At 43.8% G+C, this 13,955-nt stretch overlaps 1 protein-coding gene and 1 non-coding gene across 7 annotated transcripts in view; both read left to right on the forward strand.

Annotated features, from left to right (window-relative positions):
* The window catches only part of Cluap1 (clusterin associated protein 1), a 29,795-nt gene that overhangs the window by 9,872 nt on the left and 5,968 nt on the right, over positions 1-13,955 (forward strand). For all 6 annotated transcript variants that reach the window (XM_021632447.2, XM_060364076.1, XM_060364078.1 and 3 more), the window contains exons 6-10: positions 472-555; positions 4,529-4,662; positions 8,429-8,570; positions 10,154-10,226; positions 13,243-13,350. In XM_021632447.2, the coding sequence (XP_021488122.1) occupies positions 472-555; positions 4,529-4,662; positions 8,429-8,570; positions 10,154-10,226; positions 13,243-13,350 (541 nt within the window). The remainder of the gene's footprint in view (positions 1-471; positions 556-4,528; positions 4,663-8,428; positions 8,571-10,153; positions 10,227-13,242; positions 13,351-13,955) is intronic.
* LOC132646667 (U6 spliceosomal RNA) lies at positions 6,010-6,112 on the forward strand. Its single transcript, XR_009584915.1, has one exon. It is a non-coding gene; the product is annotated as a U6 spliceosomal RNA (small nuclear RNA).

Consider the following 13,955-nt stretch of genomic DNA (forward strand, 5'->3'; position numbering starts at 1 on the left):
AATGGACATTGGTTTAAGGTTTGCCAGGGGCACATGGGGCCTTGAGCTGAAAATGAAGACTTGCAGTCTGAGGAGAGCCCAGGCAGGCAGTAGAGGGCGTTTATAGAAGGGGACAGTGATGGGGATGTTTTGCACACAGATGGACACTATTGCAAAATGTTACTTTTATTTTCTTATGGTGTCAGAGATTGCATTCCAGGCTTGCACATGCTGAGCCATAGTCTACCACTGAGTTAAACTTTGGTGAATTAGTGTGACATAAGTGTCTTACATCCTTTGCGGGACATAGTGGGCATGAAGGTGTGCATCTGTAATCCCAGCAGTTGTGGAGTCTGAGGATGTGGGGAGGGGATTATGAGTTCAAGCACATCTGAGGAAACATAACAAGGCTCTCAAGAAGAATTGGAATTAATTGAAATTAAAAACTGAACTCCCTGTCTCAAAATGTGTACGTAATTTTATTTCTCCTAGGAACTGAGAACAGAAGCCATTGCTAGACCCCTAGAAATAAATGAGACTGAAAAAGTGATGAGAATTGCAATAAAAGATATTTTGGTAAGAGTATATTGCTTTTACTTCTTGGTTTTGCATCTGGGACTCAAAAAATATGATTTTCTGTGTGCACCAGGCAGAGTAAGAGGGGCCTAGAAACAAGAGGTCCTTCAGGGGAAACTTAGAGGATATTTTAGGATTCCGACATTATGGCTATACTTTTTCTCCAATAAGTAAAAGTAATTTCACCAAATTACTGTGGCACACACCTTTGATTTCAATGCTCAGGAGACAGAGGCAGGTGGATCTCTGAGTTCAAGGCCAGCCTGGTCTACAAATCGAGTTCCAGGACAGCCAGAGCTATACAGAGATACTGTATCTCAACATACACACACACACACACACACACAAATTCACCAGTTTTAAAGTAATTGAATAGTAATTCAATATTTTGGTGAATATTATCCTATTGTATGTAGCCAGTTCCTTACTGCCAGGCATTGTGTTTAAACAATTTCAAGCCTTTCTTTCTGTCCCTGTGTAGAAAAGGGTTTAGAACTGAGGGGCTTGTACACTAGACAAGTACTTTACCTTTGAGTTACAGCCCAGTCCTTAATTCTAATCTGCACGGTAACAGCTAGAATGAGCGCCATCTTTTCCAGCTCACCTATCAGTTAAGTTTTCTTAGAGATTCATACACCTGCAGCTACGTCATTTATTCATGTATGTACATATGTACATAATCTACCATCACACTTTTATAAGCTTGGCCTATCACCTGGACCTTGACTTTTAAATGCTGTTTCCTCTAAGGGAGCCAGAGCACCCATGAAGAATGGCTTATTCCAGAACTAGTTAGGGCCAGGCTTGGTGTCGCAGGCCTGTGATCCCAGCTCTCGGGGAGGCAAAGGCAAGCGGATCTCTGTGAGTTTGGGGCCAGCCTGGTCTATAAAGTGATAGGACAGCCAAAGCTACACAGAGAAACCCTGTCTCAAACAACAAAACAGAACAACAACAACAACAAAACCCCAGCTCATTAGGAGAAATACAACATCCTATTGTGCTAGGCGGAACAAAAATGTTCAGAGGTTATCAGGGAGTCTGTAGGAGACAGGGTGCCCACTTGATGGGCTTTCTGTCGCCAAGCCAGGGAATGTTTACACATCAAAAGAAATGAATTACAATAGTTTGCTTTATAGTATAGAACAGTGAAATAGGAAACAATTCTCAAATTAAAATTGCTTCAAGGAAGCTACCAGGACAATAATTATCATTACAAAGAGAAAGAGCCAGTTCTTATGTGACGCCCAGCATCAGTCCTCAATCACACATAATTAGTAAATAACTTGAAGCTATGACATCTCAGAGGATGACATCTCCTCTGTGGTATTCCTGCTAAAGTTACATAGTCTGTATCTGTCAGACTAGAAGCCAGACTAGAAGCATTCTGTCAGCTAGCTGGCTGACACTTGCCAATAAGTGAGGTCCTGAAATCCAGGGGAAGCTGAAGAGCACCTCAGAAGCATGACAGCAGACAGCCTGGTGGCTCCTGTCTGCTATATGTAACGTCCCTAGGACAAGCAGGAAGACAGGAATGAGCCTGAGATTAGATGATGGCCATATACTGTGCTCGGGTCTGGTTGTAGCGTTCTTAATAGGAAATACAAAAAGGTTGAAGGTGATTGGACGCCACTGGCGGTTTCCTCTCAGTTCGGGAGGAATTCTTTTTATTATAGTCTCACTTTTCTCTAAATGTATGATTATTTCTCAATTTAAAATTTGTAAAGAGCCATATTCTGTGTACTGAATGTTAAAAAGCTAGTCCTCCAGAAGGGGCACAGTTAGACAGATCCTGTAAGCTCTTCATTGTCAGAAAATATGTACCTCTGATGCTTGATAATTCTGAAAGCAAAAGCAAAATGGCAGCATGGGTACTTAGATGGGATTGTAGAGTATAGGCCAGTTATTTCCAAAAGCTGGAAATTTTTGTTTATACCTTGATCTTTCTCACTTGAGAAATAGATAAAAGGAATAAGTGAATTCCCTAAGCTGTGATATGACTTTGAATCATAGAATAGTCACTATCAGGAAGGGTTGTTGATTACGGGTGCTGGAGAGATGCATTAGTAGTTACGCGCATATGCTGCTCTTCCAGAGATCCAACTTTGGGTCCCAGCACACGTTAGCCAGGTCACAACCACTTGAACCTCCGCTTCCAGGGCATCTGGTGCTCTATTCTGGACACCATGGGCACTGCATTCACATAAACATACGCATAGACAGACACGAGGTACAGCACTTTTCTTTTAAAAAGGTTTTTTGATTTTTGTTTAAAGCCAGGCGTGGTGGCGCACACCTGTAATCCCAGTACTGTGGGAGGCAGAGGCAGGAGGATCTATGTGAGTTGGAAGCCAGCCTGGTCTACAAAGAGAATCCAGGACAGCCAGGGCTGCACAGAGAGCACAGAGAAACCCTGTCTTAACAGACCAAAACAAAACAAAACAAAAGAGTTGTTGAGTAAAAGAACCCACCTTCCTGTTGAAAGGAATTTACACTTGTATTGGAATTTTTATTGCATTTGCATTCAATCTTTTTAAAGATTTTTATCTGTATGAGTGTTTGCTCCTGCCGCTTTTTGTTGTTGCTGTTGTTTTCTTTTAAAGGGATTCACTCTGTAGCTCTGGCTGGCCTGGAACTCACTATGTAGAACAATCTATCCTCAGACTCAAAGATCTGCCTCCCTTGCCTTCTAAGTGCTAAGATTAAATGCATGCACCACCATGCCTGGCTCTCTAGTGATTTTTAACAGAAAAAAACTCTGAGAAATAGTGTACTGAGCTGGAGGTACAGCTCAGTGGCACAGTACTTGTCTAGCATGTGTAAGGCTTTGAGACTGATCCCTAGGCACACACAAAATGTCCACAGAAATGATAAGTGTACACACACACACACACACACACACACGAGGCCATAATTCACTGACAATAATCGTAGTTTCAAAAGATGTCTGAGAATCCTGGAGAGTGTCTAGTCTTCTAAAGTCATTTCTTTGTGGTTTCGCAGAGACCTGGAGGCAGACAGCCAAAAACATTTGTGATGGTGTATTAACACACAGGCAGAGCACCAACTTCACGCAGGGTTAGACAGCCATTACACAGGAGAGAGGCTCATTCACAGCCATGTGGTGCTCTCATTCCTGTACAGTTCCGTTGGAGCTCTGAACCACAGGGCTCCCTAAAACTACCTTCACAAAGCTGATTCTGAAGCTAGCACACCGGGTCTCACCATGTGCACTTCAAGCAAACTTGGCCTTAGAAAGAGAGGAATGTCTGTGGCTATAGCCAGTGGTCTTTGACCCTGTAGTGCCAACAGCCCAGAGATTCTGTACCAATGTGCCTAGATCCTCTTCTAAAGCTGCATCTCACCAGAATGGCTGGTTGCTGCTGTTAAAGCCACTTCTGAACTGACTTCACCAATAAAGCAGTTTCTCCATTTATAGTTGAGCTTACATAGAGGGAAAAGGAACCTTGTCTGTCCATCAAAGTAGACAGTGGGTCAGAATTAAGGCCACATGCCAGCGTGGGGTGTGGTGATGTGTCTCTGTCTGTCTGTGTGTGCCTGTGTGTGAGTTGGTGTGTGTTCACTCCCTCAGATGGTATTTAATAACCAGGGAGCAGCCCAAGAGAAGGCAGGCAGACAGTGCAAAGTGATCAATGAGTGCCCAGGCCTAACCCACAGGCTGGGCCAGACCCTAGGCACCTCTCTGTCTTTATTAGAACATTCTTTCCATTTTTGTTTCCTTCCATGTACTTCCATACACCCACTTTTCATGAACAGAATGGTAATTTTTTTCTGTCAGTGTGTCCACCCCTGTCTCTGGAAATGGTTAACTAAGTTGCAGTGGGGCAGGGGTGGTGTTTTGTTGGTTTGCTTCTGTGTATGGTTTGTGCGATGTTGCTTTGTCAAAATCGTTAAGCAGCTCTGTGCTCAGACAGCCCACCCCACTGCCTCATCTCACTATTTTCTATCAATGTAGGCTCAGGTTCAGAAGACTAAGGACCTGCTCAATAATGTGGCCTCTGATGAAGCCAACCTAGAAGCTAAAATTGAAAAGAGGAAATTAGAACTGGAAAGAAATCGGAAGCGACTACAGACCCTGCAGAGTGTCAGGTAGAGTAAGAGCAATGTCTGGAAGGTAGAAATAAGCCTGGAAGAATGTCAGTGGCACCGGCTGTCCACATATCACAAAGCAGCCTCATGCACAGAGACGCTGTACAGTTTCCTTGCTGCCTGTCCTAAAAGCAAACTGATCGACTCACTCTCTGCACTGCTTTAAACATGTCTGCAACATGGCCGAACTCTGGAGCCCGCTTTAAAGTTTTTATGGTTTCTTGGAATATGAGACAAAGTAAATCCAGATGGTGGGATTTATACCAAGCTTGGCCTTCTAAAATCTTGCCATAAATTAGATTGAAACAGAACATACTTCCATCTTTTGGTTTAAATAGATTTTGGACTTTTCACTTTGATAATTCCTCACCTGTCAGCAATTTATTTTTCTGCAATTTTGGCTCAGTGGAAAAACAGTTCCACTTAGAAGTCTCATAGTGGCCAGAACATTGCCTGTGCCAATGGAACCTTTTGTGTTTTCCTCATATTTCCTTTGTGCTCTTCTCTTTACTTGGTTTATGCCTTCCCTCCTTGGCCTCAATTTTTTTTTTTTTTTTTTTTTTTTTTTTTTTTGTGTGTGTGTGTGTGTTTTTACAGTGTTGGGAGCGAGCACTGTCATAAACAGTAGGAACCAAGAGCAAGTTGCCCAGGTCCATACAAGCCACCCAGGGCCTTGCTCTGTTCTCTGCTGAAATTACTGCCACGAGGGTCCTTGGATTCACTAACAGAGTCATCCTTAAAGCATAATTCATTCTACTTAAAACAAAAAGTCACCTTTTGTTTGTTTGCTTGCTTTTTTCAAAACCAGATCCCCCTTTTAGCTCTAACTGTCCTGGAACTCACTCTGTAGACCAGGCTGGCCTTGAACCAAGCAGAGATCTGCCTGCCTCTGCCTCCTGAGTGCTGGGACTGAAGGCATGTGTCACCACCCCCAGCAGGTTCCAAATCTATTTGGTAGAAAAGTTGCTCTGTTTAAAAAGGTTAGAGCTCTCTCTCCCTCTGTTTCATCCTGTGTCACTTTTCTGTTGCTGTGACAAGTTAACATAATCAAGGTAATTTATGAAAGAGCATTTAGCTCAGTGGAATGAAGACATGGCAGCAGGAACCGCTGAGGATTGACATCTTGATCGCCAAGCCCGAGAAAGAAAGCACTCTGGGACTAGAACAAGTCTTTTAAAACCACAGAGCTTGCTCCTAGTGACACACCTTCTCCAGCGAGGCCACTCTTCCTCTTTTCCAAGCATTCTCACCACCTAGGGACCAAGTATGCAAATATAGGAGGCTGTGGGGGACCCTTCTCATTCAAACCAGCACATTCCCTACTCATGTTATTTTAAAAACGTTCAGGGGCCGGCTTCAGCAGCACATATGCTAAAATCAGAACGATTGAAGATGAGCATGGTACCTGTGCAAGGATGACATGCAAATTTATGAAGCGTTCCGTATTTTTGATATGGGTTCTTTTGATGTCACAGACAAGCATCTGAGTAGCCAAAACTGATATTTCAGTGAAGCTGACAAAATCAAAGTCGCCCAAGGAGTTTCAGGGGCTGTATAGGACAATGGGTCTATCCACAAGTCCGTCCCTTACCTGATTGCTAGCATGCAACATTTCTGTTGGGACATTCCTGTCAGTACTAAGGTTAGCCCAAGTCCAAGCCATGATGTACTCAGGGGAACTTAAATTTGAGAAGAGAAAATCCTCAGCTCAGATGGAGGTAGTGTCCACAGCCTCTATCCATATGAGAAGCAGCTTTTCTGAAAAGAGTTCCAGTATATGCCTTGAATTTTTCAATAAAAGTTTGGTGAGGGAAACTGTTTCAGTCTCTCAACTCCTGGGCTAAAGGGACCCTTGTATCTCAGTGCTTAAGTCACCATGGGAGACGGGACTATCGGGCACATTCCTCTACTGCTAATTTTCATTTTTAAAAATGTTATATGTATGTATGTTTTGACTGCATGTATACCCATGTCCTGTGTGCATGCCTGCTGCATGTGGAGTCCAGCAGAAGGTATCAGATCCCACTGAACTGGCGTTGGGGTTATGAGCTGCCAGGTGGGTGATGGGACTTGAACTGAAAGAGCAGCCAGCACTCTTAACTGCTGAGACATCTCTCCAGCCCCTCATTATATTTTTTAAGGGCAGAGTTTTTCCATTAAAATTAATAACTACGCCAAACATGATGACATGTGCCTGTAATCCTAGCACTCAAGAGGAGCAGGGAGAAAAGGAAGGAAGGAAAAAGGAATACTAAGGGGGGGAAAAAGTTAGCCAGCCAGTTGGAATAGGCTTTTATGTTACAAGTTTTCATTTTATTTTGTTTTAAAAGAGCACATATTTGCAGTAGCCTGTTTACCTGTGTGGAAGACTATGTTTTGTCATGTTCGTAGTAGATAGATGCTAAGATCATGTATGTATTTAACTCACTGATTTTGAAAGTCGTGTATAGCAGGTGACTGTGTTAACCCTACTGGAGCCTATGGTTCATGGCAGTGAAATCCACACAACTACTTGCTAATAGATTTAATTCTTTAAAACCTTTTATTGATTCTTTCTGAATTTCACATCACATACCCCAAAACTATTCTTTTCCCTGCCTCTTTGTATCTGCCTTCCACCCTTGCAACCTCGCCCCACCCAAAAGAAAAGAAAATAACATAAAAATTTTAAAAATCTCATTCTGGAAGCTGTAGAGTGTCCTGTTGGGGCTCACAGTGCACCCTTTTGTCCACACATCTATACTTGCAAATGCCCATTGCACTGAGTCATTGGTCTGGTTCAAGGCTTGTGCTACTCTGTCAATACTGGGTCCTCACAGGACTCCTCTGGGATATCCCGTTGTTGCCCGGTGTCATGGAGATCCTGTAGCTTTGCATCTGCAGGACTGGCCCCTTCACGCACCCCAGCAGTTCATAGATGGGGTAGAGGTTGGGGTGGGCCAGCTCAAAGCCCCAGATCTGGGCTGGTGGCCACTGAGCTGGTAGGCCCGCCAGCTCTTCCGCACCCACATTGTCAGGGTGAGCTCTCCAACACTGCCCCTGGTAGCTCACCCAATGCTGCAGGGCCAGCTCATCTGAACCCATGCCACAAGAGCCAGCTCTGCTGTGCTGACAGGTGAGATGCAGAGCCCTCTTTTCCAAATGCAATTTAATTTTTATTAAAAATATACATTCCTGGCTGGGTGTGATGACATACTTTTTTAATACCGGTACTTAGAAAATGGGGGTAGACAGATCTTTGTGAGTTCAAGGCCAATCTGGCCTACATAGTGAGTTCCAGACCAGTCAGAGATACATGATAAAATTCTGTCTCAAAAAATAGATAAATACATACATACTCATTTCTTTCTGTATCTATACTTAGGAAGGTCTGGAGGGCTTAGCATGGTAATACACATGTAAGACCCCAGCACTCAGGCTGATCAGGAGTTCAAGGGCAGCCTAGGCCACCTGAGACCCTAACAAAAATCAACAAAAACCTGGGAAGATGCATGTTACATCCAACGCACCAAACTGTAATTTTTTACATAATTTTCCTTTCAGGGTTTTTTCAGGTTTTTATAAAGAATACATGGTTAAAAAAATAACTTCAAAAAAAAAAAACTTCATTTGGTGGGTAGAGAGGAGAAAAGGCAAATTATTTTTAAACAGTTTTCAGAGTGGGGACCTTGTATTGTTAGATGTATTCAAAAGAAAGGCATGATGATGGAAGTTGGAACTCTTAAGTACAAATTTCAACTCACTTTCGCTTCATCGCCTGTGTTAGGCCGGCCTTTATGGATGAGTACGAAAAGGTTGAGGAAGAGTTACAGAAGCAGTATGACATTTATCTCCAGAAGTTTCGGAACCTGGCTTACCTGGAGCAGCAGCTTGAGGATCACCATCGGCTGGAGCAGGAGAGGTTTGAAGTAAGTCTGTGGCCTGATCATCCTTACAGACATCCTTCTGGCGTGTTCCTCTATACTGAGACATACCAGCTTGTATATATCAGTGTATGGAAAATACAGGTTTCCAGACTGCTCAATTCTTCTGCCTTGCTGACTGTATAGCCTGGATTCTTGGTTGTCAAATATTTGACGTGTTATTGGGCTGTGGGCAGTGAGAAGTGGAAAGGGGTCAACTGTGACCTATGCAGTGACCTAGAAGGCCCATGTGTGCTCTGCTCTTTTCCATGCCTAATACACAGGGCTTTTTTTAATGCTTAGTATAGCAAACAAAATTTAAAAGCCAGTTTTATTTCATTGGGTTTTTTCAGTCGTACATGTTTGCGTGTTGTGTATCTGCATTTTCACACGTGTATGGGTGTGTATGTGCATGTGGAGGCTAGCAGTTCCCAGCTGGCATCTCCCCCTCTCTGCCTTCTATACTGAAGCAGGGTCTATATTTGACTTTAAGGCTTGCCTGTTTGGCTTGAGCTGGACAGCTTGGTCCACTGGTCCCCTTTCTGCCTCCCCAGCACTGACGTGACAGGCTGGCTGCCGTGTGTACTCAGTGTTTGCCTGGTTTCGAGGCACCTGAACTGTGCTGCTCACGTTATACAGCAAGCACTTAGCCCCGAGCCATCTCCCCAGATCCTCACTGTGCTCTTCTACAGTCACAGGGCTGTTTCCTGTTTAAGGGGTGGGGAGGCCAGTGTCTCACTCTGTCACCCAGACCAGCCTCTTGCTTCAGCCTCCTACGGGCAGGAACTGTAAGAAAGATGCATGTCACCACTCCCAGTGTAATCAGTGCCCCACTTGACAACACACCTGATGTACTCCTTCCTTCTGGCCCTACACCAGGAACTATAACCAGTTTTCCTTGTTTGTCTTACTACCCTGACCTGTCCGTAAGCATCTTTAGGATTGGAGTGGTGAAGCAGTACAGGCAGAAACATGAAAATATTTTTGCTTTCCCTTGTTGTGAGCATGAAGGCTGTGCCTGTCAGTATTAGACACATTTCCTGTGTCCTCCCTTGCAGGCACATATGGTGGGCTTCTGTTGTGTCACTCATTTCTTTCAGAATTGGAGTGGTAGTGGGAGGGGAGGGTATAGGGCTGCAGCATCAATTCCGTGACCATTTGCACAAGATGCTGGGTAGATGACAGAGGAAGGGCACAGGTTTAGGGACCTTGTAGGTTACTCAGGGAAACTTTAAAAAAATTTTTTTGAAGACTTATATATGTCTTTTTTGTATATTGGTGTTTTGCCTGCATGTATGTCTGTGTACCATGTGCATGCAGTACCCTCAGAGGCCAGAAGAGGGCATCCCCGGACTGGTGTTACAGATGGTTGTAAGCCACCATGTGGTGCAAGGAATTGAACCCGGGTCCTCTGGAAGACCAGCAAGTATCCTAAACCATTGAGCCATCTGTCCCCTTAAGCAACCTCCTAAGGTCTTGTTTGTTTTGTTTTGTTCTGTGTGACAAACACTTCGGTATTTACACAGTGGTGAAGAATCAGACCATCCACCAAAGTTTATCATTCTGAGTCTGGCTTTCCTCCTCCACAGGAAGCTGAAAATACTCTCCGTCTGATGCAGAATAAGCTAAAGGAAGAGGAAAAGCGACTGCTCAAGAGTGGAAGTAAGGCTGTTTGTTCTGACTGGTGTTCCAGCTTTGAGAAAGTTACTTTTCTGTCTGAGATGTTTATTCTGTGTGTGTGTGTGTGTGTGTGTGTGTGTGTGTGTTCATGTACCTGCACACACATGCCACGTATGCAAGTGCAGGTGTCGTGTGCTGCGGTGTTTGTTGAGGTCAGAGGACAACTTTATGGTTGGGTCTCTCTCCTTCTACCTTTACCTAAGTGCCTGGGGTCAAACCAGGCCAGCAGGTTTGCACACACCGTTAAGTACACCATAAGTTACTTATGTTTCTCTAGCAAAGCTACTTACGTTTAAAAAGTATTTTTAAATTTTGATTAACTTCTTTTCTCTCATTTTTCTAGTGTGGTAGAACAATGGACAGCCTGTGCCCTCTTAAACACTAACGAATCTGTCATTGTTGCCTATGTGTCGGGACTGTTAGCCTGGTGCTTTGTGGGGTCAAACATTGCGAGCAGGTGTATCTCTGACTCTTTTCCCTGCTCTTGAGATTCTTTTCCTCCTATTGGATTGCCTTGTCCACCCCCAATATGAGGGTTTTTGCTTTGTCGTATTGTGTTTTTCATCCTGTTTGGCTGTCATCTCTTGGAGGCCTGCTCTTTTCTGAAGAGGAAACGAAGGGGCAGGGTGGATCTAGGGGAGAGGGGGGGTGGCAGAGAGCTAGGAGAAGTGGAGGGAGGAGAAACTGTTGTTGGGATGTATTGTATGAGAGAAGAATCTATTTTCAATAATAATAATAATAGTGATGATAATAAAAGCTTGCTTCCAGTTACATAGCCTCTAACTAACATCCATTTATTATGATACTTAAAACATTTGTGTATGTTTAAATGCTACAGTTAGCTTGAACTCTATGTAATAGGTAATTATGAAAGAAAATTATCTCTAGTAATATGAACGGTCCCATATTGTAGGGCAGGCTTTAGCCTGATAGTGTTGCATGCAGTGTCAGTGAAGGGACCACTGACTTATTGGCAAATCCTGTACACAGTCATCCAGGAATGTTCAACAAGGCTCTCACCTATAATGGGAAATTTGTTCTGGCTAGTGTTTTCAGCTTTGAGATGAAATGTCCTAAATGTTCTAAACATGAGGCCCAGAGTTTGGGAGGGAGTCCTCTCCATGATGAGCGTGGCACTGCTCGCTCGGCTGACACCAGGCGTCAGTTCAACACTGGGACTGTGGCAGTGTGATTTCCTGCTACACCGCAGTTCTGTTGCACTGACTTGCTTCTCTTGCTTATTTCTCTGCTCTCATGATGAAATGACTTTATTCTCATGGTCTAAACAGTACACCTGGGCCTCCAGCATTTCCCCATCTGCGTGTCCCCTTCGTGTCTGTTTCCTTTTTGTACCTGTCCTCAGAGAGCCCTAGAAAAAGATCCGAGACTGCTGGAAATCCTCTAAGAGCAGGTGTAGAAAACCTGAGAGCTGTCTGACGTGAAGCAGGTTCCTGCTGCTTTAGTTCTGGGTCAGTCAAGACAGAGATTGAGTGGTATAGTTAACCATCTATGCTGCATGGAGTGAGCATTTAATGTAATTTTTGTGGATGAAGTAAGAGGAAAACTAAAAAGTGTGATTTTGTGTTAGAGTTGTTAAATTATATTAATATGGATTGATTTTCTATATAAAGACTTTCAGAAGGTGTAGTTTTTGAATTGTGTTGGCAGTCGTGAAGGGTGCTCTGGTTACTCCGCTGCCAGTGTTGAGGCTGTCCCTCCTGAGCTGGAGAACACAGCTCTTCTTCCTTTGGCTAAAGGAAGCCAGCTACCTTCCCCTAGCACTCAGGTGGATCTAGTTACCTTGACATCACCTTCTCATGCAGGCACAAAGCAAAACCTTTTGGAAGACTAATAACTGCTGGGCTTCCAGGCTGACTTCTAAGTCAGTGTCAGACCAGCCCCTGTATACAAACCCCTCTAAAACCCTCCTTCCCAATTCCGTATCACTCCCTGGAGAGAGTAAAGCACTAGCCAATAAGAGCATTTTCTTCCCATTATAGTCTTTGTTGGTTCTGTCTAGGAAATGTTCAACTTATAGGCACAAAGAATATGAACAAGTATTTAAGAAATGTATATAGAGTGATTTCAGGGCTGGAGAAGATGACTTGGTGATTAAGAACACTTGCCAGCATCGAGTATTGGGTGGCCCGTAACTGCCGTTAATTCTAACTCCAGGGGATACCAACACCCTCTCTGTTCTGTACAGGCCTCCCCATACATGTGGCACACACACACACACACACAGAGAGAGAGAAAGAGAGAGAGAGAGAGAGAGAGAGAGAGAGAGAGAGAGAGAGAGGAGAGAGAGAGATAAGGGAGAAATTTTTAATTAAAAACTAATTACACTGAAAATAGTCTCTTATAGAGTGTGTATATGAACAACCCCCACCCAATAAATAAATAAAACATATTTTAAAAACAGGGGATTGGACCTAGAGCATTGCAGAAGATAAGCACATGCTCGTCCGCTGAGCCACACCCCACCACTGTATGCCTTTATACAGAATTTCCTCAGGGAGGAGTGTCCGGGTGCCAGTCAGCTCACTTTCTCTCTTGGGACAGCCTGTTGCAGTCTGTGCCTGCGCTCTTTCCATCCAGCTGCATTCAGTCTTCAGCTTTGTTAGGGCTAAGGCTCTTGAGTTTTAACACCGCCTGACATAGAACAGAGAGGACTTCCCCCAGTTGACCAAGGACTTCAGATACCTTGAAAGCCAGCTACTCAATTTTGGAAGAAAAAAAAAAAATCAGCTGTCATAATGCTTTTAAGGCATCTGGTCCACATTTTTTTTGCTTTGAAAAATTGCTCTAAGCAAATACAGCATATTATGGTCTGCATTAACACTTCACTAAGTACCTACCAGGGAGTGTCATAAAATCTAATCGATGAAAAGAGGGCTAAGAAAGGCATATGCCCTGCATTAGAGCCCTAGTAGGCAGAAGATGTTTGACTGTAATGAAGAACTGTAGCTTTATTCTGTCTTCTGGTTTTTCCTGCTAGGTAATGATGACTCAGACATAGACATCCAAGAGGATGATGAATCCGATAGTGAGCTGGAGGAGAGGCGGCTGTCCAAGCCCAGGACAGCTATGGAGGTGCTCATGCAAGGTATGTGGCTCCTGTGCTCGCCTCTCAGACACAGGGTAGAGTTGGGTGAGCACTGTGAAGGGTCCCTGGAAGCAGTTCCTGTCTCAGCTTATCCTGTTCTTCAGGATCTGTCTCTCAGACTATTCATTGGTGACCATTACCTCTAACAGTCCTTTCTGCTTTCTTGTAGCTAAGCTGGTCTTGAGTTCACAGTGTACCTCAAGGTGACCTTGAACCTGATCCTCCTAGGTGTTAGGATTGCAGGAGACACCACCATGCCCAGCGCCTGTGATATTCTTATCTGTGGCCCAGGGATAGCTGATTCATTTGTGTCTTCAGACTTCCTACAGACATGTCAGAAATGGCCTCTGCAACTGAGCTCTGTGTTATGTTCATTTGGGTCAGTGCAGTCATGTCCCTTGTGACCAAGGAAGTAACAGAGAAAAGGGGATCACATAAGTGCCTCTCATAAAAACACTTTTTAAAAATATTTATTTATTTATTTTTATGTGCACTGATGTTTTGCCTTCATATATATCTGTGTGAGGATTCCAAATCCTCTGGAACTGGAGTTACAGACAATTGCGAGCTGCCATATGGATGCTGGGAATTGAACCTGGGTCCTT

Source organism: Meriones unguiculatus, chromosome 11 (genome assembly GCF_030254825.1).
Source record: "Meriones unguiculatus strain TT.TT164.6M chromosome 11, Bangor_MerUng_6.1, whole genome shotgun sequence".
Taxonomy (NCBI): Eukaryota; Metazoa; Chordata; class Mammalia; order Rodentia; family Muridae; genus Meriones; species Meriones unguiculatus.